Source organism: Kogia breviceps, chromosome 8 (assembly GCF_026419965.1).
Source record: "Kogia breviceps isolate mKogBre1 chromosome 8, mKogBre1 haplotype 1, whole genome shotgun sequence".
In the NCBI taxonomy this organism is placed as follows: Eukaryota; Metazoa; Chordata; class Mammalia; order Artiodactyla; family Physeteridae; genus Kogia; species Kogia breviceps.
In genome coordinates this window covers 19,329,650-19,356,029 of record NC_081317.1, presented here as the reverse complement: position 1 = coordinate 19,356,029, position 26,380 = coordinate 19,329,650, and the positions used below count along the sequence as shown (strand labels likewise).

The 26,380-nt window shown below is 47.9% G+C and overlaps 2 protein-coding genes across 9 annotated transcripts in view; both read left to right on the top strand.

Moving 5' to 3' along the window:
• The first annotated feature begins 403 nt into the window (after positions 1–403).
• On the top strand, positions 404–8,128 carry ATP6V1G1 (ATPase H+ transporting V1 subunit G1). Its single transcript, XM_059071115.2, has 3 exons — positions 404–603; positions 4,518–4,618; positions 7,253–8,128. The coding sequence occupies exons 1-3, from the start codon at positions 522–524 to the stop codon at positions 7,424–7,426; spliced, it is 357 nt and encodes a 118-aa protein (XP_058927098.1). The 5' UTR covers positions 404–521; the 3' UTR covers positions 7,427–8,128.
• A 904-nt stretch (positions 8,129–9,032) lies between these two features.
• TMEM268 (transmembrane protein 268) overlaps positions 9,033–26,380 on the top strand; it is a 66,262-nt gene continuing 48,914 nt past the window's right edge. For 4 of the 8 annotated variants that reach the window (XM_067040889.1, XM_067040890.1, XM_067040888.1 and 1 more), the window contains exons 1-4: positions 10,110–10,363; positions 18,121–18,307; positions 23,120–23,229; positions 26,054–26,161. In XM_067040889.1, the coding sequence (XP_066896990.1) occupies positions 18,199–18,307; positions 23,120–23,229; positions 26,054–26,161 (327 nt within the window). In that variant the 5' untranslated portion in view covers positions 10,110–10,363; positions 18,121–18,198. Of the gene's footprint in view, positions 9,113–10,039; positions 10,364–14,662; positions 14,912–14,987; positions 15,099–18,120; positions 18,308–23,119; positions 23,230–26,053; positions 26,162–26,380 lie in introns of those variants that run through there. The other 4 variants (XM_067040893.1, XM_059071111.2, XM_067040894.1 and 1 more) reach the window with 4 other exon arrangements.

The following is a 26,380-nucleotide window of genomic DNA, read 5'->3' as shown; positions in this document are numbered from 1 at the left end:
TATATTCCGAGTGCCAAAGAAAACTCCAGAAAGGGGCGGGGGTACAGCAGTGGGCCAAATAGGGGAAAGTGATTTGACTTGGCCCCTCCTCTCTGGATCTCGATGTGAGCTTACTGTAAAGGGAGGGATTACTGCAATAACGACGTCTTAGAGCGGCCACAAAAATAGAACCAGAGAAAATACAGACCTTGAATGTGCCTTGAGCTGCGCGTGAGAAAGGAAGGCAGCAACAGCAGATGCTGCGCAGGCGCAGTCAAGGCGCTCTGGTCTCCCGCCTCCGTCCCGCCCCCGTCCCGCCCCGCCTCGCCCCGCCTCGCCCCGCCTCACCTCGCCTCTTCCCCTCCGAGTCACAAGACGCCAAATGAAGTCAGCTGACGCGGCGTTGCGGAGGTCACGTGATGGTGGGCGGGGCGGCGGCGCAGGCGCAGGCGCAGATCTTGGGCGGCTGGGTCAGCTGACTCGAGGGGGCAAGCGAAGCGACTTAGGCCTGTGTGTGGCGTCTCGGAGACGCTGCCGCAGCTATGGCCAGTCAGTCGCAGGGCATCCAGCAGCTGCTCCAGGCCGAGAAGAGGGCCGCCGAGAAGGTGTCCGAGGCCCGCAAGCGTGAGTTTGGGGTTGGGGCAGTCAGGTGTGGCGCGACTCCAAGAGTTGCGGGCAGGCCGCGGGAGTGGTAGGTGGGTGAGGCCCGAAAAACTGCTGACGGGGCCGGGGGCGGGGTTGGTTACAATCGCGGGAACTTGTGTGACTCGCAGCTCTCTGGATCCGAGGCTCAGGAAGTCTTGTAGGTCGCCTGAGAGCTGCGATGTAGGCTAGTAGATAGGGCGTGGAGACAAAGTGGACGTCCTTCTTAGGGTCTGGGGGGCGTGTAAAGTGGATTATCCAAACGGAACGCGTTGGTCTCCCCCTTCGCACTCCTTTGGGGTCCTCTGTCTCATTGTAGGGAGCCACCATCTACACTTTGCTCAGTCTGGAAACAGTCCTTTTTGCCACGTCTCAGACCCTCCCTCGTTCGCCATGTTTAGTCAGTTGCCAAGGTTTATTTGTTCACTTTTTCTCCATCCCTGCAGCCAGCATCTTAGTCCAGGGCATCAAGTTCTCTGAGGCTCCCGTAGTAGCCTAATTCGTTAATTCCTTACATTTGTGTTTTCATTGCGGTTAATACGTGCCAAACACAGTACCTGGGACACCTGTGGTCTTTATTGTGGTGTTCAAAGCCCCAGTGAAGGAAGCAGATTTTGGGGTAGATTAATTGCAGGTGAGAGGAGGGCTAGAGTTGAGAAATGTGAGGTTGCTCAAGAACTTAACAGGTGGATCGAATCTAGATTGGTGAGTGGGAGGCTTCCTCCTGTCTTCCATTTGGTTCTCCTCACTGCAGTCAGTCATACCTCTCAATTGCAAATATGACTTCCCCACCGCCCCTATAGTCCACAAACGTTTAGTGCTCGCAGAGTAAAGCCTAAATTCCTTAAGAGGGTGTAGGAGGTGCTTTTGCATCAGGCTGTGGCCTTCTCTAATCTCGCTTTTAGGTACTCGCTCCAGACATAGTGATTCCTCAAAGGCACCTTGGTTGATTTCACCTGCAAGCCTTTGCACAGCTGGTTCCTGATTGGAAGAGCTTTTCCTAGGTTACTCTTCATCCTCTAACATTTAGGCTTCTTCAGATATCAAGATTTAGGCAGTAGTTCTTCCAGGAAGCCTTCCTTGACTTCCTCTTTTCCCCTCAGTCTAGGCTAGGAGTCCTCCCCAAGTACCTATTTCCGTCATCACTGTGCAGTAAGCTGTTTCTTTATATGGCTCAGTCACTAGACTAAGCTGCTGGAGAATAGGGACTATGTCTAATTTAACTTTTATATCTTCATTTTCCCATTTGGTGAGATAGATGTTTCTTTTCCTAGTTGACAGATGGAAAAAATGAGGCTCAGAGAAAAATGGTGTGACCATAACCTGGGAAACAAAATAGCTGGGGTAAAATACCAAAAACTATTAATCTTAGTAATTTCTTGGTGTTTTTTTTCCCCCAGAATAGGATTTATACTCTTATCCCATACCCAAGTAGATTTCAAGCATGGCTCTTTTACTTTCTCAGATAGGGGTTGTGTGGTACTCTGTACTTCATTGGGAAAGCTTTCTTTGAGGGAACTGGAGATGGGAACAAGTCTTCTATTCTTGCTCTGGTGACTGGGAAGTTCTGTGTTCCTCACGGAGTATTTCTGATCATGACCTTGATGCAGTATTTCCAGAATGACTTCTCAGAGTTTGTCCTGTGATGGCTCATCAGCAGCGGAAGTTGTATCTGTTGGGAAGCATGTGAGAATATTTGGGGGAAGTGCAAGAACAGGTACTTGGCATATGGTAAGAATGATTCTGAGTGCCTTGGAGGTAGTGGTCATATTATACATCTTCTTTTATCCCATCAGGCCTGGTGCAGGGACTTGTATATCTCAGGTAGCTATTACATAGTGACTGAAAGAACTTGTTTTAAAGGAGTGAATTTATGGCTAATATACGTCTCAGAATTTGCAGCGGTTAGGAACAGAAGTATTGAGAAGACATATAATTTGAAGAAGTTACTCTCTTTCTTGACTTGTAATTATGGTTGACACACCCAGTTAGGAATTGGGAAGAGGCAGTGCATGATGTGGTAAAATGGTCCAACCCCAGTTTTTCATGAAATCATTGCTTGGACCATAAACTTTTTTTTTTTTTTTTTTTTTTTAGATTTTATTTATTTATTTATTTTTAGCTGCATTGGGTCTTCATTGCCGTGTGCGGGCTTTCTTTAGTTGTCGCGAGCGGGGGCTGCTCTTCGTTGCGGTGCACGGGTTTCTCATTGTTGTGGCTTCTCTTGCTGTGGAGCACAGGCTCTAGGCACACGGGCTTCAGTAGTTGTGCCTCGTGGGCTCCAGAGCGCCGGCTCAGTAGTTGTGGCACACGGGCTTAGTTGCTCCGTGGCATGTGGGATCTTCCCCGACCAGGGCCCGAACCCATGTCCCCTGCATTGGCAGGAGGATTCTCAACCACTGCGCCACCAGGGAAGCCCTTGGACCATAAACTTTTAAAAAATTTTGTATGTGGTTTGTCATTGGGAGTGAAACAAAATGCTAGCCTCCACATGTAAGGCCCACAAAAAAACAAGATTTAAAATAAATGATTTCCTCCTCAGATATTTTTAGGTTTTCAGAGAAGCCAATCAAAATTGAACATTGAAGATGTTTGCTGACAGGTGGAGAATGGTTTACCTTAAGTAATTAATTCAGGGAGCCATAGTTGTTGGGAGTGATCAGGACAGTGGTATTGTGAAATTCTGTGGAGCTACTGCATAATGTTCAGCCTATGTTAAAATTTGTTGGTTTGGAAAAGAACCTTGGCTTTGGAATATGGCTTTGAATATATAGCAGATGAGGAGGACAGCATATGGGACATTGGGATAGAAGTTGGCTCCAGCAGACCGTAAAGAGTAGGCACTAAATAGTACTGGAGTAAATATATACTTGGAGAGATAGTCCTTGTGGGGCTTAGAAACCTATTGATTGTTTTAGGCTAGCCTCATGGAGGATTGATGTCATGGGGTCATCACCAGTTCAAAATCCTGTTGTTATTCAGGAGGTGGAAGGTTAAATTCAGTTTCATTCATCTACATGGGCTGACTGGGATTTCAGGCAGTTGCTATACAATGAATTATAACAGCTTGCTTTTAGATGCAGGATGTCTTTTACTCTGAATTAAATAAAACCTCAATTGATTGTCTAGGACCTGCCCCCCTCCCCCACCATCCCATTTGGGTGTCTTAGAAGTTTGGTGAACAGGGAAACTTGTTGGTTGATCTTGTGGTCTGTTTTCATAAAGCCTCTGATAGAACCTAGAGAATTTTTCCAGGTTTATGTTAAACTATGCTCTTCTAAAAACCAGAGCCCCTGTGTCTTCTCACTTCTTAGATGCTTGTGCAGTCTTATGTCCAGTGCTCACCATTCAGAATTCCTTCCCAGAACCACTTTTACTTATTTCCTCGTGCACAGGCATGGATTTTAGTTTCCAATATTACATCATCTGTTTCATTAGTTACAGTTTAGGTTGATGTCCCTTGGGAGTGTATTAGCCTCACTGCTAAGCTTCTAAGCTGAGCTCCAGTTGTAATCAGCAGCATACTTAGGTGTTTACTTCTCAGGAAGAGAAAGAATTCCCCAGATGGCTAATGTCGCCCATTTTATGTTGGTTCTTAGTAGTTGAGATTGAGAGAATATTCTGACACATTCCAAAATTTTTTGCATCATTTTTACGGTCTGTAGGTATAGAAGTTGGTCCTTTTTATCTAGTCACTTCCTTTTTCAGTACAGTCTTGTTAAGTACAGGAGGCAAGAGCTTGTACTATTAGTTAGTTCTGAATTCCCTCTCTCCCTCTTCCCCATGCATGTCTTTTGAGACTGTATCTTTAAACTTTTGTCTTTGTTTATTAGAATTTACCATCTCAGTCTCTGCTTCCTCTTCTGCTTGTCTCTTAACCACTTCCTTTGAAACAGGAAAGAACCGGAGGCTGAAGCAGGCCAAAGAAGAAGCCCAGGCTGAAATTGAACAGTACCGCCTGCAGAGGGAGAAGGAGTTCAAGGCCAAGGAAGCTGCGGTGGGCTCAGTTTATTTTCATTACTGCCTTAGTTTCCTGAGGCTCCCTTCTCCTCCTCTTCCCCTTAGGCTCTCAAAATATCCAGCATAGCTCAGTGACTCTGATTCTGGTAGAAATTTGAAAATTTGGTTATTGGATGCTTAGGCTGAATCTCTTAAGGTGATTAATTTTTAACTAACATTAGAATCCTAGTCTTCATTTATTCAGTTAAATTATTGAATTATTAATAGATATAATTAGATATTAAATATAGATAATTTTATAGAGATAAGTTACTTATATATTGAATATAAATATTATTAAATATCTTTTGAACAGTTAATGTGTGCCAGATGCTAGAGGATCAGCTGTGAACAGAAACAGACATGGCCCTCATGGAGTTTAGTGTACAGTCTGGTGGTCAGGGACACTTAGTAATGAAATGTAAGTCACGCAAACCGACAACTGAAGAGGGCTGTAACGGTCATAACCCTGAATTCCATGGAGCCCCACTTTAGTATAGTCACTGATCAGTAGTATAGGCTAGACCACAATGTGTAAGATGCATATAATAATAGCACAAAACCAGATACAGAAAGTACAGAGAAAGTAGGGAAAATTCTGGAAAAGGGAAAGGATGGAGGAGGCTTTGTAGAGGAAAGAACCTCTATCAGGACTCTAGGATACAGGCAGCGGAAAACAGTTCAAACTGGTTTAAGCAAAATGGAATTTATTGACCTATATGATTGGAAGCCCAGGTAAAGGCTAAGGTTATTTTGATCTAGGAACTTAAATAATTCTCTCAAGACTATTTCCATCTCTCATCTCTGCCTTTGGCTTTGTGGTTTTCATTCTCTAGTTCTATTGATACATTGTGGCCTCCACTAGTTCCAGGTACACACCCTCCCAGATCCCAGTCCAGTGATTAAAGGCTCATGCCTCCCTGTTAGCATTAAGTAGGAAAAGTTTCGTTCATCTTTGCATTGGGTGATGACAGTACTATTCAGACTTGAAATGGGTCTCTGATTCGTGAACCAGGGCAGATTGGTGCTGTAAGCTGTCTGACTGCCCATGAGACAGTGTAGAAATACTCCAGGCAGGGCAGCCATCTTGTCATCTTATTTTTATATCATGCTGCAGTTGCTTACAGAGACAGTCTCGGTGTTGCACCGTAAGCATGAGCTCTGAATTTTTCTAGCAGTGTTTCATTATAACCTCTTCATTTTTGAAACAAATTCTGGGACTTGGGGACTGGCATATAGTTTACATCATCATAGAATGGAGGTAGCAGCTGAGCCAACCATTATGAAATGCTTCAGGGTATTCCTGTAATACCAACAGTGATAGTATGAAGAGCCCTAGGTTTGAATCTTTGCCAGTTCACTTGGACTTCTTTGAGCCCTGGGCTCCTCAACTGTAGAAAGGGGAGTGATAGCCTCCTCATAGGTTATGGAGGAGTAGGGAACAGGTCACATGATAGAATGCTCTGTAAACTGATGTGTTACACAAATGTGAAGGGATATAGTAGTAAACCTTCATAGTGAGGAGACAGCAGTTTAGGTGATGAAAAGTCAGGCACAAAAAAGTGATACCTTAAGAACCTGAGAGGTCACATTCTAATGAAGTAGGCATAACAGTTAACAATGAGAAGACAGTGGACAGTAAAAGAAAATTTGTCCATCAGTGTGTGTTAAGTTGTAAATGGAAACAAGAGGTGAGACATCCATGCACTAAAAATTTCAAGCAGTAAAACAGGGCAACAATGAGGGGATAATTTCCCTCTCACCCAGACCCACAGTCCTCTTTAGAGATAACCACTGTTAACAGTTTCTTGTGTATTCTTGTAGAATATTTCTATTTGAAAGAACAGATGTCACGTATTCTTTTTGTTTGTTTGTTTGTTTGTTTGCGGTACCCAGGCCTCTCACTGTTGTGGCCTCTCCCGCCGTGGAGCACAGGCTCCAGATGCGCAGGCTCAGTGGCCATGGCTCACGGGCCCAGCCGCTCCGTGGCATGTGGGATCTTCCCGGGCCGGAGCATGAGCCCGTGTCCCCTGCATCAGCAGGTGGACTCTTAACCACTGCGCCACCAGGGAAGCCCTCACGTATTCTTAATACTGGTGAAACCACTGTTGAGCTTACTAGCTAAAACATTAACCAGTAATGGTGAAACTGTATATTCCTCCTAAATTGTATTGCCCTTGTGTTTATTTTTTAAGAGCTTTTTTAAAAAAAAAAAACAAACCACCATGTATCTACCCCCTTTAAAACCACACAAGGAGACGTATTACTAACCACCAGGCCTCAGTTGTTAGGTCTTTAGGCTCATTCCAGTCTCTGGTTAAGGCTGCACATGAGACTGTAGAGGGATGTGACTGTGTCATTCTCCAGGATAATTTCCTGGCAGTGGAAATGCTCTGCAGTTTGTTTACCTTTTGATAGATGTTGAAAGGTTGGCCACCCAAGTGATTGTATCACCTTCTCTCAATAACCGCGGGAACCCTGACTTCTCTCACGCTCTTCAGTCACGCTGCTGATTATTTATATTCGTTATGAGACTGGGTTTCTTCAGAAGTCAGAAAGCTGCTTATTAAATGTTCCTGCCCAGCCGGAGCATCGTCCTGACGCTCCCTCTGTCCTTGCTCCCCGACTCCAGGCTCTGGGATCCCATGGCAGTTGCAGCACTGAAGTGGAGAAGGACACCCAGGAGAAGATGACCATCCTTCAGACCTACTTCCGGCAGAACAGGGATGAAGTCCTGGACAACCTCTTGGCCTTTGTCTGTGACATTCGGCCAGAAATCCATGAGAATTACCGCATAAATGGATAGGGGAAGAGCAAAAGCGCCGTGCCATGGATTGGCATTTTAGATGCCTTCATAGAATATGAGGCTTTAACAAGGCTTGGGTTATATTCTTGTGAAAAGGCATTAAATTATTTCTGTATATTATGTAATAGGTCCCTTCACTTTTTGCAGAATAGTAATCATAGCTTCTTTGTACAAACTTAGAGCCTATCCAAAGATTTTATCTTTTTACCTCGTATTTCTTAGAAACTTAATGGGTATATGTTGTCTGTTTTCCTATGCCTTTTCGCTCAAGTGGTATATTATGGACACTGACTTTTTCTTTCTTAGATATAGTTGTTTTTTTAATTTTAAGTCATAGCTTTATGTTGCAACTCTACTTGTTCAAAAGTTAGATCATGAAGGTTCCTTCCTATGACCTTAGATATAGTTTAAAAAAAATAATTTTCTTAAGAAAGAAAGGGATTAAATATTTTTTTTTTCCCTAAATCTTTCTTGAAGGTCAGGGGCTTTATCTATGAAAAAGTAGTAAATAGTTACTTGTAACCTATGTGAACAGCCAGCCTTAAAATAGTCCTTTCCGGCTAAGAGTTAGAACAATGGGTACAGGTATTGGGCTGCTTTTGGTTTCTCTTATTTAAAATTACTAGATGATAGAATTCAAGAACTTATTACATGTCACTACTTGGTGTACTGATACTGTACTAATAATCATTTAAAAGTCAAGACTCTGTAATGCATATTTTTCCCCTCTGCTTCATCCTCTTTGATAATGCAAAATGCACTTTGACCCAGATGTTCTGCAGAATTTCACTAAGGAAATTAAATTAGCACATGTATCACACACATTCACATACATACTTAGAAAATATTCATGGTACGTATCTTAGCAGGAAGGAAATCACTTGTGATTTCACCCAACAACTGTTCTGAAAAATAGCAAGCAGGGGACTTCCCTGGTTGTCCAGTGGTTAAGAATCCACCTTCCAATGCAGGGGACAGGGGTTCGATCCCTGGTCAGGGAACTAAGATCCCACATGCTGTGGAGCAACTCAGCCCTTGCTCTGCAGCTACTGAGCCTGTGCGCCCTGGAGCCTGCTCGCCACAACGAAGACTCATCGCAGCCAAACACACACACGCACACGCACACACACACACACACACAAAAAAAACAAAAACAAAAACAGCAAACAACTAGTAGACCTGAAGTTTGCCTTTTCTCTAGAGCACCCTGTCCTGGGGCAGCCTTGGACAGGTTATCAAGCATATTTCCTTCCTGGTGGGCTAAATGCTCAGTGCAGTACCTATAGTAACTTCACTCTAGCACTTAAGAATTAAATGCTCTCTGGGCTTCCCTGGTGGCACAGTGGTTAAGAATCCGCTTGGCCAATGCAGGGGGCATGGGTTCGAGCCCTGGTCTGGGAAGATCCCACATGCCGCGGAGCTACTGAGCCTATGCTCTAGAGCCTGCCTGCTACAACTACTGAAGCCCACGCACCTGGAGCCCATGCTCTGAAGCAAGCGAAGCCACCACACCAAGAAGCCCACGCACTGCAATGAAGAGTAGCCCCAGCTCGCCGCAACTAGAGAAAGCCTGCGCAGCAACGAGGACCCAAGGCAGCCAAAAATAAATAAATACATTTATATGAAAAAAAAAATGCCCTCTGACCCATTGGAAGTTGAAAGTCTTTGGCTGCAAGATAATTGCTGGTACGTAGAAACAATTGAAAGAACATCGTGCTGAAACTACGGGGGAATTAGATGGCCTTTTAAAAAATTGTATCTTTTATGTGACAGGATGGGTGGATCTCAGGCCACTTCCGTCTCTAGTTGCTGTTCCCTCTTACAGAATTCCTCATAAGAATTTTCTGTATGAGCTTTTCCATTTTTTACTGTTGAAACACTCCAGTCAGGCTTGCCATGCCATTGAAACTGCTCGTCAGGGTCAGCAGTGATGACCAAGTTGGGGTCCAATCCTCTGCCTGCTTGACCTTCAGTATCATTGGACAGGGTTGGCTAGTCCTCTTGAGCCACTTTCTTAGCCTCCCTTCTGCAGCAGTGTGCTGCCTTGCCTCTCCAGTCTCTTGCTGGTTCCTCCTCATCTTTTCCTGTGGTTTTGTTCTCGTATGTCTCTACATCGCCTTTTGAGACCATCTACATTTCATGGCTTTGATACCATCTATATTGAAGACCGAAATTTTTATCTCCAACTCTCCTGAACTCTAGAATTCTCAGATTGCTTATTTGATATTTTCATTTAGTTATAAGCATCTCGATCCTAATATGTCCCAAACTATACCTGGTTTTGTTAGGACTTTACTCCTGGTATTGCTAAGTGTATCCAGACCACGGTCAGCAGTGTTCTTGACTTCTACGCACTGGATGCCAGTAGTACCCCGTCAGTTGTGACAACCAAAAACGTCACCAGACATGGTCAGATGTCCCCTGGGGACCAAAATCACCCAGTTGGCAACCACTGTTAAAGCAACAACAAAATTATTGAAAGTACCACATGATCCCTGGAACATTCTAGGTACTCAAAAAATGTTTCCTAATTTTGCAAAATTTGGTTCTCCTTTTCTCATCCTAATCATCCTTGATTATATGTCTAATAATAGCTCTTATTTCTTGGTATAGGATATACTCTGAAGTCTCAGTGGCTTAATACAACAAAGATTTCTTACAATGTTTGATAAATGTTGGGTGACCAAGGCAGCTGTTCTCCATGTGGTGATGCAATGATTCAGATCACTTCCGCTTTGTGGCTCTACCATTTTAGCACATGGTTCCCATGATTCCAGAGGCAAGGGAAGAAAAAGTTGGCAAACGTGCACCCGCTCGTCTATGCTTACGTCCTGAAATAAATGACACGTGTTCTCAGCTAATTGACCCTTATGCATCACATGATCCAACCTGACTGCAAGGGAGGCTAAGAAATAAGGCAGATCCTGTGGTTATTTGGTGAGTAAAAAATATCTCTGCTATAATTGCCAATAGTAGCTTTCTCCATGCCAGCTAGTGACCACATGCATTGTTCATGAGCAATAATATTTTGAAAGGCATCTTTTTTCCTGAGTAGTGGGTCTCAACAGTGGGTTTCAAATGTTCAGTAAACCATGTTGTAAACAAATGTGCTGTCATCTAGGCTTTGTTGTTCTATTTATAGAGCACAAGCAGAGTAGATGTAGCACAGTTCTTAAGGGCCCTAGGATTTTCAGAGTGGTCAATGAACATTGGCTTCAACTTCAAGTCACCAGTTGCATTAGCCCCTAATAAAAGAGACTGTCCTTTGAAGCCAGGCACTGACTTCTCTCTAGCTATGAAAGTCCTAGATGGCATCTTCTTCCAACATAAGACTGTTTTGTCTACATTGAAAACCTGTTGTTTAGTGTAGCCACCTTCATTCATTATCTTAGCTGGATCTTCTGAGTAACTTGCTGCAGCTTCTACATCAACAATTACTGAATCATGGAGACGGCTTCCTTCCTTAAACCTCATGAACCAATCTCCACTAGCTTCAAACTTTTCTTCTGCAGCCTCCTCACCTCTCTCAGCCTTCACAGAATTATACAGAGTTAAGGCCTTGCCCTGGCTTAGGCTTTGGTTTTAGGGAATATTGTAGCTGGTTTGATCTTCTATCTAGACCACTAAAAACTTTTACCAGGGAATTCCCTGGCGGTCTAGTGGTTAGGACTCTGAGCTTCCACTGTAGGGGCCCCGGGATCCATCCCAGGTTGGGGATCTAAGATTCCACAAGCCGGGCAGCGTGGCCAAAAATGAATAAAAATAAATTTTAAAAACCCAAAGTATTTCTTCTGGTTTTGACACAGTTTCCTGACAAATAGCTTGTGACTTGTCTAACTCCCTGCACATTCCTGCCAAGGACAGTGGTGTGTCTAGGCCCAAGCTCTCGCATGCATATCTTTTTTTTTTTTTTTTTTTTTTTCCGTATGCAGGCCTTGCACTGTTGTGGCCTCTCCCGTTGCAGAGTGCAGGCTCAGTGGCCATGGCTCACAGGCCCCCCTGCATCAGCAGGCGGATTCGCAACCACTGCGCCACCAGGGAAGCCCTCACGTGCATACCTTATAGGGGAGTACTCACCGTGTGATGTGACTCCCAGGATTTCGAATCAATTTAATGGAGCCAGGAGCAGTGGAACGTACTGTGGGACGTGCTTTTGGAAATACTTTTTTTTTTTTTTTTTTGCGGTACGCGGGCTTCTCACTGTTGTGGCCTCTCCCGTTGTGGAGCACATGCTCCGTACGCGCAGGCTCAGCGGCCATGGCTCACAGGCCCAGCAGCTCTGCGGCATCTTCCCGGACTGGGGCACGAACCCCTGTCCCCTGCATCGGCAGGCGGACTCTCAACCACTGCGCCACCAGGGAAGCCCTGGAAATACTTTTTAAGATGGCTCTAATTAGTGGCCAAGTCTACATTTGAACCCAGGTCTGCCTGACTTTCCAGCCTGGGTTGCTGTATGATTTAGTTCAATTTGTTCTATGGCAATGTTTCAAGCAGTGTGTCTCTAAAAGAGAAAGTCAATGACTCTACAACTGGCAGACGAGTTCCAAAAAACAAGATCTAATTTTTGATCTTTGCCTTTTCACTTACTCATCCCATAGTTCTGAGGCTCTCTCCTGTCCTGTCTGCTGCCACACTTGAAGATGCTTCCAGGCCAGGAAGAAGTTTTTTCCCTCTTGCTTCATCAAGGTTGGCAGCTAGCCCTCAGACATGGGCCTGTAACCCTTGCAAACATGACAGGATGAAGGAGCAAATGCTGAGTAATGGTGGCTTTGGCTGGGGTTTGTGGTTATTTGGATTTATCTGTAGTTGAGGCCCGGATCATTTCATTCATAGCTATTCATTCACTAATTCAGATGTGTGTAACAATGGCTGGGGGCCAGCTCTGAGCATGGGCAGAAACAGCCCTGTGCCCCAAAGGTTTATTCTCCTTTTGGGAAAGGACACTGAACGGTGACCATAGCGAGGGCTAGGTGTGGCCATAGGTTAAGGAAGAGTAACTATGAGAATGGGGGACTGGCCTGGGCTCAGGACAGGAGAGGGCTCCTAGAAGAAGGGCCCTTTCAGCTGAGACCTGAGAATGTGTCAGTTACCTGGGCGATGAGGTGAGGATGAGGTTTGAGGGTTACCTTCCAGATGGAGAAGGATGGCAACCACTGAGAGCTGGAAGTGAGAGAGCACAGGTGTAGGAGGAACTGAGAGATGGTCTGTGCTTTTGGAGCTTCGGGTTTTCAGAGGTTGGGGGACAGTGGGTAAAGATGAGTACAGGGTAGGCTGGGGGGTAGGGAGGGGCTTGGGCCTACCACAGAGAGCCTTGTGAATCCATCAAGATAGCGCCACTGAAGACTGCTTTCCAGTGGACGTTACTAGGTATTACTCACCTTTTATCAGATTTCATTCATCTTTCTCCATTCTCCATGGAGCCCCCATTCCCTCACTCCATAGTGCTAGGCCTTGCCATTTGCCGTATTTTTGGAGATGCAGAAGAATTGCCCAGAAATGCAGTTCACTTTTTTCTTTTTTTAAAATTTATTTATGGCTGCGTTGGGTCTTCATTGCTGGGCAAGGGCTTTCTCTAGTTGCGGCGAGCGGGGGCTACCCTTTGCTGTGGTGCGCGGGCTTCTTGCGAGCCACAGCTACTGAGCCCTCGTGCCACAAGTACTGAAGCCCGTGCGCCTAGAGCCCATGCTCTGCAACAAGAGAACCCACCACAATGAGAAGCCTGCAGTTCACTTTTACTCAGTACTTTCTGCTAAGCACTTCATCATCTCATTTAATTCTTAAAATCTCTCAGTTTAGCAGATATTCTTATCCTTTTATAAATGAGGGAATTGAAGTTCAGAGAGGGGAACCGGCCTGTGCAAGTTCACATGCTAGTGATTGGTGGAGCCTGGTCAGCCAGTTCCAAAGGTCCACGTCTTCTGTGCCTCCTTAGCAAAGGAGGCTGATGTGTCAATGTTCAAGCTAGAGCGACGGGCAGTGAGAATGCAGAGTGAAGGTAGCTCGGCCGAAAGGGCAGGAGTATGACATCCGGCTTCATGCAGGAGGTAGGCCTTGCTGGGGAGGCAGGATTTAGATGGTGACCAGTTCACACACCTGTCCCAGGATCCCTTTCAACATCCAGTCAGCAGGTAGGAAGACTCCAACAGCCCATGAATCTTGCTCCCATATGCCCCCAGATTGTGTTTTGGGAAATTAGGGAAACTAAATAGAGATCTTGTGTGTCTTGCTCAGTGGTACCCAGAACAATGCCTGGCACTCGGCAGGCACTCAGTGTCGATCTTTTGATGAATAAATGAATAAACTAATTTTTAGTAGCCTGCTTCCTGGATGCTCACTTGTCTGGTGAATGAGGATGCTGCCTGGGCAGCATCAGCTGCTTATTCCTCAATCACGGCCCTGCTCGTGTCCCCAAGCACTCCACCTCTGCCTCTGGCAGAGCATGAAGACAACTGTATCTGCTGAAATTAAAACTGCACCCATATTCTGACTTGGCAAGTCCACTTGTAGATAGGCAGGCTGTGGCATGTACCCGGCACTGTGGCTATGACCATCCCAGCAAGGCCTGCGAGCAAGAGTGGGAATTCCCCTTACACGTCCACGAGTGGAGAGAGGCAAAGGAAGAAAAGAGCCTTCCTATTACAATACATGGAGGTGTACGCACCCCTGAAAAAGAACCCAGACAGAGGGGAGTGTTCTGGCATGAGGTGAATGCCAAGGAACTTTGCTTAATGAAAAAGCAGGGTGTCCAACAGGATAGAACAGGTTCCCTTTTGTGTAAATGCATAGTGTACACATCTGTCCATACCTTTCGGTGGAAACGTACACAAGGTTAGTGCTTTTCTCAGGGAAGGGCTTAGTTGTCACTGTAGATGCCCCTGAAATCTCGAGTGATGGTGCTGGGGGTGGCAGCCAACGTCTAATGAGCGGCCATTATGTGTCCTGCAGTTGTGTACACCTCACACCGATTATCTGATTAGAGCTTTACACAATCCCATGAAACGGTATCAAATGTTTACAGAAAACTAAGGCACAGAGAGGTTAAACACTATAGCGAAGATGACCTAAAAAATCAGAGACACCTGGCTGAGAGCTCAGGGAGCCTGATCCCCAAACCGATGCTCTTAACACAGTGCACATATAATTTATTAAAAAAACGTCCCTAAGAAATTTCTGGTCCAAATATTTCTTCATCCACCGGGTCCCGTGACTGTCAGACACAGGCTGTGCCTCAGAGGCAAGCCGCTGCTCTCACGACGGGGAGACCGAGGCTCCGAGGGGGGCGGGCCACCCCCGCCGCCCCCCGCCCCCCTCCCCCGAGCCCCAGAAGCGACGCAAGTGGTCGGCGAGCGCGGAGGCGCTTCCCGGCGTCCCGGGAGGGAGCCCGGCTGATGAGAGGCAGCTCCCAGCTCGGCTCCGAAGCGGGCCCGGGAGCCGGCTTCCCTCTGGGCCCCGAGGCGAGCCCGGCGGGCGGCTCCTCCTGGTGGGGTGACCGCGTGGGGCCGGCCCGGCCGGGGGGCGGGACCCGGGAGGGCGGCGCGCGGCGCGGGCGGCGGGCGGAGCGCGGGCAGCGGTGCCCCGAGGCTGCGGCGCTGTGGGGCGGCGGCGCCCCCAGACCTTCCGCGTCCCCAGGCCCCCCGGGCGGCGGTGAGGGCGGCGACGGCGGCGCGGACGGGTGAGTGTGCGCGGGCCCGGAGCGCGCGCCCCTGTGGTTTGCGCGCGGGCCCGGGCGCGGGTGGCCGAGAGCCCCGATTTGAGCCGCGCGGATCCCGTGCTGCCGCCTGGGCGCCCGTGTCTTGGTCTGGGGTGGGCGCCGCGGGCCGCGTCCGCGTTCTTCCTGCACCTTTGGGCCCCATTTCCCCCTGTCGTACGTGGGAGCTGCTCTCGGGCGACTCCTGGGAGCCGGTGGGCTTGGGACAGTGGGAGTGATTTCAGGGTGAGGGAGGCCCAGAGGCAGCAGACCTGGGAGGAGACTTGAGGGCAGAACCTGAAGCTAGACTCAGCTGCCCAAGGCCAAGGCCAGATGCGGCGGAACATCCCTTGGCCGAATGAGCTCGGTTCCGTTGTGGCTCCATCCTCCACCTGGCTCCGTGACCTTGGATAGTTCACTTTCGTTTCTGGGTCTTAATTTTCTCATGTGGAAAGTGGAGGGCTTGGAGCCATTGTCTCTCAAGGCTTTTCCACCCCAAAACTTCTGTGACAGACCCTCTGTGGTAGCTTGTTGGGACTTTCCAGTTTAACAAAACAAAACCTGACTTGTGAAAACTGTAGGATTCCCCCTCTCCCCCAACCCACACGAAGGCACACACGCACACCCCTCAGTGAGGCACAGGGCCTCCTGGGGAAGCTGGGCACTCAGTGTCTGCAGAAATGGAGACCTTTGCTCAGCAGGACTTTTAGGATATAAGCCTTTGCACAGGCTTGCCACTCAGCTCAAAAAGATGGATAACTGGAAGGTCTGGTTAAGTGGAATCAACAGTGGGAGTTAAGGAAGCTGGGGAGTGGATGACCAGTTAGTTGCAGGAACCTCAGGGCTCTGACTCCACCCTGGTGCCTCTCCCTCCCTCCCTTGCCCCCTAGGGCTAGTGCAGGGCTGAGTGGGGTGGCAGGTCAGGACATACTGATGGGTGATGGATCAGCACCTGCCCTTGGCCAGTCTTGCCAACACCCTTCCTGCCCTCTGCAGGCTCCAGGTTGGATGAGGGGCTGCAGGGTGAGTGCAGAGGCTGCCCTGATTGGGCCCATCCTGGCCTCTGGTTTGTACCTCTCCCTGCTTGGTAGCCCCTTCTCTTGCTCTACCTTTGCCAAGCCAGGAGCCTCTTTCCCTGCTCCAAGAAGCCTCCTGAAGAACTCTTCCCTCATTCCAAGGTGCTGCCGGCTCCCTCTCACTGCCTTCTTTGGTCATTGTCTGTTTGTTATTTCTCTTTCTCTGAGTTTCTCTTTCCCACCAGATGGTGGTACCCAGCAGGGAGGGCTGAACAGGGACTTAAGATTTTATTTCTGGTTTTATAGTTTAGAAAGCACAGGGCCTGGCCCTAGAAGGTTCCTAGGGAGCGTCTGTGGAGTAAAAATAATGATTGCTATATTCCTTTTTGCCCCGTGCTGCTCTCGAGTGATTTAAGTATGAATTCTTTAAGCCTCGCAACAGCTTCGTTACATTATTCCCATTTACATGTGTGGAAACTGAGGCAGATACAAGTCACTTGCTCCAGGTCGTACACGTGAGAAGTGGCAGGACTGTGCAGGTTGCTTTTATCCGTTACGCTAAATGGCCTTCAGGTGAATGGATGCTCCTGGTTGGGACTTTGTGGAGGCTAATTGGGCCAACTGGGGTTCTGGGTTTTCTTCTTCCCAAAGACAATGTCTAGTTGTGGGATTTTGCAGCTAATGAACCGTCCATGCAGTCTGGAAGGATGTCTGTGCACCTCCAGCTTGTGGGTGGTCCCCCCTGCCTGGAGGAGGGAGGGTGGGCTCAAGGACCTCTCTGAGATTCCAGTACAGCTTCTCCGGGCAGCAGGTTCCTAGCTATGACGTCCCTGGGTTCCCGGTCTGGAAAATGGATCCAAGGATTCTCTTTGTCTCCTGGGCCTAGGATGTAATCAGGTGAGGCAGGAAAGGGCCTCAGTTATTGCCAAATGCAGGGCAGACATCCTTGGGCTGTTGTTGCTTTCATGCCGCTTGGGAGAACAAGATAAGAGGGAGGAAGTAAGGGGTGATATGACTGACCGGTACTCAGTGATATTTGGGAGTGCCTGCTGTGCGCCAGGCTTGGGCTAGGTGAGGGGAGACGGTCCCTGCCATCCCACAGCTTGGCAGCTCAGATGCCAACTGGAGCTTGTTACTAGATCACACCTGGGAAATGCAGTCTCCCTCGACCCAGTCTTTTTTAAGGCGGTTTAGGGAGGAGGCTCAGCGATAGCCAGACCTGGGTGCTGAGGTTCCGGGGCATGGGAATGATGGGCTTGGATTCTGCAGCTGGATGGCCTGGTCCATCTCCTGTCTCCACAGCTCCCAGCCATCCCACCTAGGGCAGGTCATGTCACATCTTTGACCCTCTGTTTTCTCTCCTGTGAAATGGGGGAAACCTGTGAGGAAATGGGCCTTATGATGAGCAGGGCACTGGATGCCATACTTATGTTTCCTTGTGTTATCCCCACAGCAGCTATGCCAGATAGGCCTCCCTGAACCCATTTTACAGATGAGGTCAGAAAGGCTCAGGGAGTTAAGTACCTTGACAGTGAACGTCCCAGAGCATGTGAGGGCTGAGTGAAGGTTCAAATCTAGGTTTTTTGGTGCTAAAGTCCTTGCTCTTTTCTTTTCATAACATTTTGCTGCTTTGTATAAACAAGGCTCCCCACGATGAATATACCTATCCTGTACTCAGTCAGGAAGGGAAATCCCAGATACCTGGGAGTGGGGCCTGGTCAGCTCGTGAGTTCTCTGTGGGTGCCTCGATGTGTCTGAGCTGGAGAAGATCCAAGACCAGAGGGAAGTCTTAGCCAAGCCCTTGGAGGGTTTTAGCTCTTCCCCCTCACTCCCTCTGAGAACGTTCCTTAGCATGATCAGCAAGACCACAGTCCAAGGAAAGACTCTGGGTGGCTCTCACTGGTCTGGTGGTGGCTTTGACCTTGAGAGCCTGAGGAGCCTGGCCTGCCCAGGACCAGGCCTGAAGTTCTTTCTTGTGCTGTTTTCTGAAGGCAAGTGAAGCTGAGTTGGCTGCTCCAGGATGCACCACAGCTCTGAGAAGGGGAAGCAGAAGTCCTGCTGGTTCTGCTATGGCGTGTGAACCGCAGATGGACCCCGGCGGGGCGGCCGGCCCCTTGCCCACCTCCTCCCCTGGGTGGAGCGCCCTGCCTGGCGGGAGCCCTCCTGGCTGGGGGCGAGGTAGGATCATGACCCTTAATTCCTTCCTCCCCTATCCCCCCAGGATTCTGAACTGGACTCACATAGTATGATTGAGGGGGAGGGGAGTGGAGGGGCACAAAAGTGTCTTTAGATAAGGGTGGGCATTTAGGGATGTGTTTCCAGGCCAGTTTCTGTCATTTCTACCTATTCTCTCTGTCACCAACTCCTTAGATTGCCCTCTGCCAGGATCCCTGCTGTAGCTTCCTAGCACCTCTCCTCCTTGCCTCTTCTGTTCTCTGCATGGTGTCTCAGAGAGATTTTTAAAAATGCCCAGCCAACCAAATCACTTTCTGTTTCAGTGTTTCCCATTAGGCTTAGCATGAAGATCTATCATTCACCAGCTTGCAAGGCCTGCCTAAATGGCTCTTGCTGCCCCTGTTCTCTGTTCCTGCCATGCTGCCCTGCCCCAGGACCTTTGCACCTGCTGTCCCTTCTGTATGTTATGCCCCTTCCCTGCCTTTTTTTCCCTGCTTAATTTCCATCCATCCTTCAGAGCTAAGTTCAGATATCCCTTCCATGGGGAATACTCTCCTGATGGCCCAGCCTAAGCTGGGACCTTCTGATATATTCCTGTTTCTCCCTATAGCAATTACCAGTGTGTAATTAAATAATTACCTGTGTAATAAAGTGTTGAATGTCCTGTTTCCTCACTAGAATGTAAGCTCCACAAGTGCAGGGGCCCTGTTTTGCTTTGTTCATCACTGTGTCTACAGTACTTAGCATGTGGCTTGGCCCATAGTATTATTATTTTTAAAATTTTATTATTATTTGTTTTATTTATTTATTTTTGGCTGCATTGGGTCTTTGTTGCTGTGCGCAGGCTTTCTCTAGTTGCAGTGAGCGGAGGTTACTCTTCTTTGCAGTGTGCGGGCTTCTCATTGCAGTGGCTTCTCTTGTTGCAGAGCACGGGCTCTAGGCACCCGGGCTTCAGGAGTTGTGGCACGCAGGCTTAGTTGCGCCGCGGCATGTGGGATCTTCCCGGATCAGGGCTCAAACCCGTGTCCCCTGCATTGGCTGGTGGATTCTTAACCACTGCACCACCAGGGAAGCCCTTGGCCCATAGTAGATGCTCAGTAAGTATTTTGTTGAATGAATGAATTAGTGGCTGGTCAGAGGCAAGGGGAGATGGCATTTTGCATTGTGGCTTGTTTCTTAGATGATTTAAAACTTAAAAACAAGGGTTTCTTTTATGACTACTGTTATTAGGAAAGCAGTTCACATACACACACACACACCAGTAGAATGAAATGGCATGGAGTAATTTGCCTTCAGCTCTTTGAAGGTATTGCTCTACTGGTTTTTGGCAAGCCAGTTTTTGCCCCTTTATAGGAAAGAGCTCCCTGTTCACTCACACACACTCACTCACACACACACACACACATGCACACACCCACACGTTTCTTTGGTAGCTTTTCAGATCCTTTTTCTTAGCCTAGGTGTAGAAACAAGTATTTCTAAGTGGAGGACTTGCAGTTCTCACTTTGAGGAACAGATGAGAGAGATTATTGCCAAGAATCCAGGAACTCATGGTTTGAAAGGGAAACAGAGACACTATGAAAAGTCCTCACATTGCTCAGGCAAACACTGTCCTCATAGTGCAAAGAGCCAGGCTAGGGGAGCGGTTCACAACCTCCTTGCCTGGGATCCAGCTCAGCGTGGGTTTTCTGCTCCGTGCTGTGCCGTGGAGGGCTAGTCTGAGGCTCCGCACAGCACGACTGCCTGCATTTTGTATGCTACCCTTTCTCTTCACTTCTTCTCTTCTTACTTTCATTTCCCCTGGTACCACCAAGCAAGCTGGTTCTCCTTTCAGAGGTTCAGTTTCCTTTTCCATTGTAACGGTTTCCCACCTTCTAGGAGTCTTGGAGGATTAAATAGAATCACGACTGTGAGCCTAAGCCCATGCCTGGTGCATAGGATGGGCTCAGTCCCTGGAAGCTATTCTTATCGTATTTTATGGTTCTATTTTATTTTGGTCTTGATCTTCTTTTTGTCTGTTTTCCCTCATTTGCTTATTTTTAAATCTAATTTTATAATTTTATCTTTTCATATTTTATTTTATGAAACCACCTTAAATCCTTTCTGGAACAAGGTGCGGGAAGGTAAAAACGAACACAGCTAAACTAGTGTGCCTTTATGGTAACTTAGGAGCTTTGACAAGCTGGCTTTTAAATCATGACAACAGTAGCAGCCAGTCATTCAGTACCCATTTTGCACCAAGTGCTTGATTTTCATCATCTTAATTTTTTGCAAAATCCTCTGCGGTGGATATAACCATCCTCTAAGGGGATGGCCAGGGATTAAATTGTTTCTTCAAGGTGCTCTGTTAGTGAGAGGCTGAGTTACCATTTGAACCCCAAACCATCTAGCTTGTGCGTTCCCAACTTCATTTATACATGAAGCATTTATTTAATGCCTGCTGTACACCTGGCACTGAACCCAGCTCAGAGGATTCAGTGATGTGCAAAACCAATGTGGGAGTATATAGTCTGATGGAGGCAGTGGACTTTAATCAAGTAATTTCATACACATATGCTCATCTTTGATAAGCATAAAGGAGAAGAGAATGTAATTATGGGCAGGTTTATCAGACAGATTTGATCTGCTAAGAGGTTAGAGTGTCAGGGAAGACTCCCTGGGCAAGGGATTAATAACCTGGAACACAAATGATGACTTGGATATAATGGAGTGAGGCTAGGTGGATGTGTTCTAGGGAGAGAGAGCCAGAAGAGCATGTGCAAAGGCCCTGGGGTGGGAGAGAACACTACATGTCCAAGGAGCAAAGGAGGCTGGGGTGGCAAGACACAGAATGAGGCTGAGCCTTCAAGGTGAGTTTGGCAAGAGGCTAGTTCTTCGAAGGGCCAGGGGGAGCTTGGTAAGGAGGTTGGTTTTTGCCAGAGGACTGGGAAGCTATTGAAAGTTTTACTCAGAGAATTTGTATTATCTGATTTGTGCTCTGGCTGCTGTGTGAATGCATTGTAAGAGGAAGAGCAGGTTGGAGAAACCAGTTAGGAGACTACGGCAGGTACAGGGAGAGGTGAAGGGAGCCTGGCCTAGGGTTGTGGTGAAGATACCAAGGGGTGCACGGAGCTGGGAGAGATTTTGTTGGCCCAGGTGGCAGGGCCCAGGGATGGACAGGGTGAGGGGTTAGAGGAGCGTTTGGGTGGGCCAGGGATTCCCAGGAAGATAGAAATAGTCATTTTGCTTTAAGACTCAGGGATTGCCCCAAGCTGTGCCCTGAGCCGGCAGGTAACACGTTCATGGTTTAATCCCTCCTTTTATGAGCAACAGCTACAGAAAATGTGCTGAAATATTCAGCTCCCAGCCCTGCGTGGCTGAACGCTGGGATCCTAGAATCTCAGGGCTGGACTATCCCGCAGCGGCTGCCCTGGCTGCTCTCTGGTGGCTCCCCGGGCCTTGTACGTGATGGAAGGAGATCTCGGTCCTTTTGTTCAGAGTTTCTCTACTCAGAAGGGAAGTTGGTTTGGCTTCTTTCAGTTGCCCTTCCTCCCTGGACCCGAGGGGATTTCACTGTAGCTGTCCTCCCTCTGGTCTCCTGGTCTGGCTTCATTGCAGCCCTGCAGGGCAAGAGTTTTGATAGCCATTGTGACAAGCCGGAGATGATGTGTGTTTTTGAGGTATGACTTCACTCGATATATGCTTTTAAAATGTCGAGCGAGTGCAGAGACACTGGGGAGGTCTTGCCCCGTAAGTCAGCGGATTAGTTTTCTGTGACTGTTGTAACAGGTGCCACTAACAGTGGCTTAGCAAATGCACTTATTCTCTTACAGTCCTGTAGGTTAGAAGTCTGACACTGGCCAGACTGTCGGCTCACAGTCTGACAGCCGTGGTCAGCAAGGCTGCATTCCTTTAGGAAGCTCCAGTGGAGAATGTTTTCTTTTCCAGCATCTAAAGGCCACCCGCAGTCCTCGGCTCCTGAAGCCTTCCGCCATTAAAAAAAAAATTTTGTATTTATTTATTTACTTGGCTGCGTCGGGTTTCAGTTGCGGCGTGCGGGCGGCACACTGGCTTCTCTCTAGTCGTGGCATGCGGGCTCTAGAGCCTGTGGGCTTAGTTGCCCCGTGGCATGTGGGATCTTAGTTCCCCGACCAGGGATCGAACCTGTGCCCTCAGCAGTGAAAGCATGGAGTCCTAACCACTGGACCGCCAGGGAATTCCCTCTCTTCCACTTTTGAGGATCCTTGTGATTACAGTGGGCCCACCCAGATAATCTAGGCTAATCTCCCTATTTCGGGCCAGCTGATTAATACCATTAAGTTCACCTGCAACCCCCATTCTCCTCGGCCATGTCAGATAACGTATTCACAGGTTCTGGGGGTTAGGGCGAGGACATCCTTGGGGGTTCACTGTTGCACCTACCACACTGTTACCTCTTACTTAGACTCTGAGCCCACTAGGGATATAAGTTGTTTGGTTGTGCTTCCTTTGCCATCCTCGAATAAATGTCTGCTGGGTCAATTAGTTGTTCAGTCTCCGTTTAAATATCCCATGTGAGGGGGAGCCCACTACCTCTCAGACTGTGTGTGGACAGCTCACATTCTTGGGAAGTTCTTCCTTTTATGGTCTCAGATAATGTCCTAATAGCCTCTGGCCTCAGTTCTGTCTCCTGGGAGCTTTCCAGTCAAGTCCACTCCTCCCATAGGGGTTTGAGGATGGCAAGTCTCTCCTCACCATGAGAATGTTCTCAAGGCCAGAGGAGGTGGTGCCATCAAGGTCTGGGCTCACCCAAAGTCCTTACTGCTCAGCCAGATGAAGCTTCTGGTCTGCTTTCAGAGCTCCACAATGGCCAGGTCCTCACCGTTCTCCGGATTGACAATACCTGTGCACCCATCTCCTTCGATCTGGGAGCCGCCGAAGAACAACTGCAGACCTGGGGCATTCAGGTGAGCGCTGACTCTATTGAGTCCTTAGTACTTTTTCTTCCGTCCATCCATCCATCCATCCATCCACCTGTCTGTCCGTCTATCTATTCTATCATCCAATTATTCACAACATTTTTATTAAACACCTACCCTGTGCTCAGAATGGTAGGGGATATAAGGAAGATGTCCTCTCCTTCCAATTAATTCACTTAACAGATGTGTGTTTTGGGGTGTCCACCCTGTGCTGGCCACTTAGGCGGTCACTGAGTACTACAGAGGTGACTAGGTCCCCGTGCCTGGTGTCACACTGCTCACAGAGCCCCGGGGGTGAGATAGACATGCGTCAGGTAAAGCAGAACAGTATGGTATAAATGCTGCAGTAGAGGGAGGCACAAGGCATTGAAGACATTCACAGGAGAAAATGATAAACTCAGCTCGGGGAGCAGTGGTTATGAAAGTGTCCGCCTTAAAACTAAAGCAGCCAGTTATTAGGCTCGCAAGATGGGTTTATTCGGTAGTAGCAGAAAGTTGCAATTCGGGACAAGCGTGCTATAGTAAAAACTGGGCAAGTCTGGAGAAACAAAGGAAAGGACTGTTCTTTTATAGAGGTAAAAGAGAAGTTGGGAGGGGCTCTTATAAACAAGGAGGCCAGTGGGGGAAACTGGGGGTTCGAAGTGTAGTGGCTTTTCATTGGCTGAGTTGTGACAGCCTCTCGTTGGCTGGGCTATTGCCAGGCGAGGAGAAAATCTTCCTTCCTCCTGCTGAGGTAGTAAAAGGCAGAAACCGACCTTCTTCCTGTTGGAGATGCAAGGTGATTCTCTTCCTGTTTGGAGTCTGCAGATGACAGAGAGTGGCAGGGCATGAGGGCACCTCCTTCTGGCCTTCCCAACTCCAGTATTAATGAGGTTTCCTTCATTCATTCTAACAAAAGCTTTGCCGAGGAGCAGATGCTTGATCTGGCCTCTTGAAGGAAAAAAAGGAGTTTGCTGGGTGAACAGGAGGAAGGGCATCTTAGGAGAAGGAACTGCTTCTGCAAAGGGAAGGGTGCGTACATTCATTAGATGATAATGCAGTACCTTCAAGCATAGTGATTCGAGGCATAGGCTTCACGGGGGTTCATAGATCTAGATGCAGATCCAGCTCAGCTGATTACTGCCTGGGTTGCTTTAGGCAGGTGACTTAACCTCTCTGAGCCACAGTCTCATCAGCTGTAAAACGAGGGCAATATTAATACCTATTACACGGGGTTTTTGTGTGGATTAGGAGAAGCAGTGCTCGAGGAACACTTGCACTGGCCCTGGCACATAGTAAATGTTCGATAAATTGTGGTATTGCTATTAAGTTCCCACAGGTGTGATTCTTGCTCTTCTCAAATCCTCCAGCATGATTAGGACTTCATTTTCACTGCCCAGGGAGGATTATTTATGGATGAGGAAGCTACATTGCTAATTTTACCCTGAAGACTTGAGAGTTTACTCCTTTAAAACTGAATTGCATTGTGGTTTAAAACAACATTTTATCACCATTAAAGGGCAACTTTCCAAGTTGACAGTACTAGCCCCACATCAGCACATGAGCTGGTTTTACTTCCCACGCTTCCTTTCAGCCTTTGTACAAAAGAACATTTTTCTTAAACAGTTTGTCTTCAGATAGGGTTTTCTTAACTGATGAACAGTTTTCATGTTGTTCTACCATGTTCCTAAATATCATCTCTGATGATTAAATTCTGTGTTCTTAAGCAATCCATTCTCATAGGACCTTTGCTCTATGACATTTTTTGTTTGGGCAGGAAGATGTGAATTTTCAGTATCTTGGACTGTATTAATAGTTATTGATGGTACAGTTTGAGAATAACACTTGTGTATCAAGTGTTCACTGTGGAACCAGCACCGGGCTTGTGTACACATACACTTAGACACACATATCTATCTAAGTAAGAGAACAGAGGCCCCCAAATATGTCCAGATAATATATATATACATACTACACATATATTTATTGTATTTATTGTAAATATTGTATATGTATTATCTTATTTAATATGCCTATCACCTCTACAAGGTGTACTTTGATTATCCTCATTTTATTTTACTTAGTTATTTTTAAAAACTTATTTATTTATTTATTTATGGCTGCATTGGGTTTCTGTTGCTGTGCCCGGGCTTTCTCTGGTGGCGGCGAGCAGGGACTCCTCTTCGTTGCCGTGAGGGAGCTTCTCATTGCGGTGGCTTCTTTTTGTTGCGGAGCACGGGCTCTAGAGCACAGGCTCAGTAGTTGTGGCGCACGGGCTTAGCTACTCCGCAACATGCGGGATCCTCCCGGACCAGGGCGCGATCACGTGTCCCCCGCACTGGCAGGTGGACTCCCAACCACTGCGCCACCAGGGAAGGCCCTATCCTCATTTTAAAGAGGAGGAAACTGAGGAGAAGTGGGGTTACTTGCTCCAGGTCACACAGCACATGAGGGGCAGGGAAGGTTTGGAGACCCAGGGCTGGCTGACCCCACGGCCTGCACCTTAACCAGTAGTCTATCCGGGGTCTGCTGTGAGGCGCTGAGCCTTGGGCTGCAGGGATCCCTCTCCTGGATGTCCTCCTGGATCTCAAGCTGTCCCACCTCCCCAGCGGTGCCTGTCCTTCTCTGAGCTGGAAGCTGCACCCTGTGATTGCCATGCAATGCTCCATGCTCCTCATGCTGCCTTTGGGGGCAGCCAGGAATGCACCTCGTCCACGTGATATCATTCCACATGATAGCCGCGTGAACTGGCCGCAACACGCTCGCTGGTGGGAAGGAGTGGGGCGTGGTTCTCCGTGGCCGACAGGTCTCTTTCCCTTGGGTGGCCAAGCAGGTCCCGGCTGAGCAGTACAGGAGCCTGGCTGAGAGTGCCCTCCTGGAGCCCCAAGTGAGAAGATACATCATCTACAACTCGAGGCCTGTGCGGCTGGCCTTCGCTGTGGTAAGAGCGAGGGAGGCCTCTGAGGCACTGCTGAATTCAGCAGAGTGCCCTGGAGCCTGTTGGTGTGGGTAATGGGTTTGGGGGCTGGGGGCTGGGCTGCCTGGGAGAGAGCAGTACACCTGGACCTGGGTTTGGTGTAAGAGGAGATTCCTGGGGGAGAGTTGTAACCGGCTCCCCATGTAGAGGATGGGAGGCAGGGTTTATTAAGGGCAGAGCTGG

Coding starts and splice junctions, on each gene's coding strand:
- ATP6V1G1 (XM_059071115.2), top strand. CDS start 522: ATGGCCAGTCAGTCGCAGGGCATCCAGCAGCTGCTCCAGGCCGAGAAG. Junction 604..4,517: donor GGTGTCCGAGGCCCGCAAGC/GTGAGTTTGGGG, acceptor CCTTTGAAACAG/GAAAGAACCGGAGGCTGAAG. Junction 4,619..7,252: donor TCAAGGCCAAGGAAGCTGCG/GTGGGCTCAGTT, acceptor CCCCGACTCCAG/GCTCTGGGATCCCATGGCAG.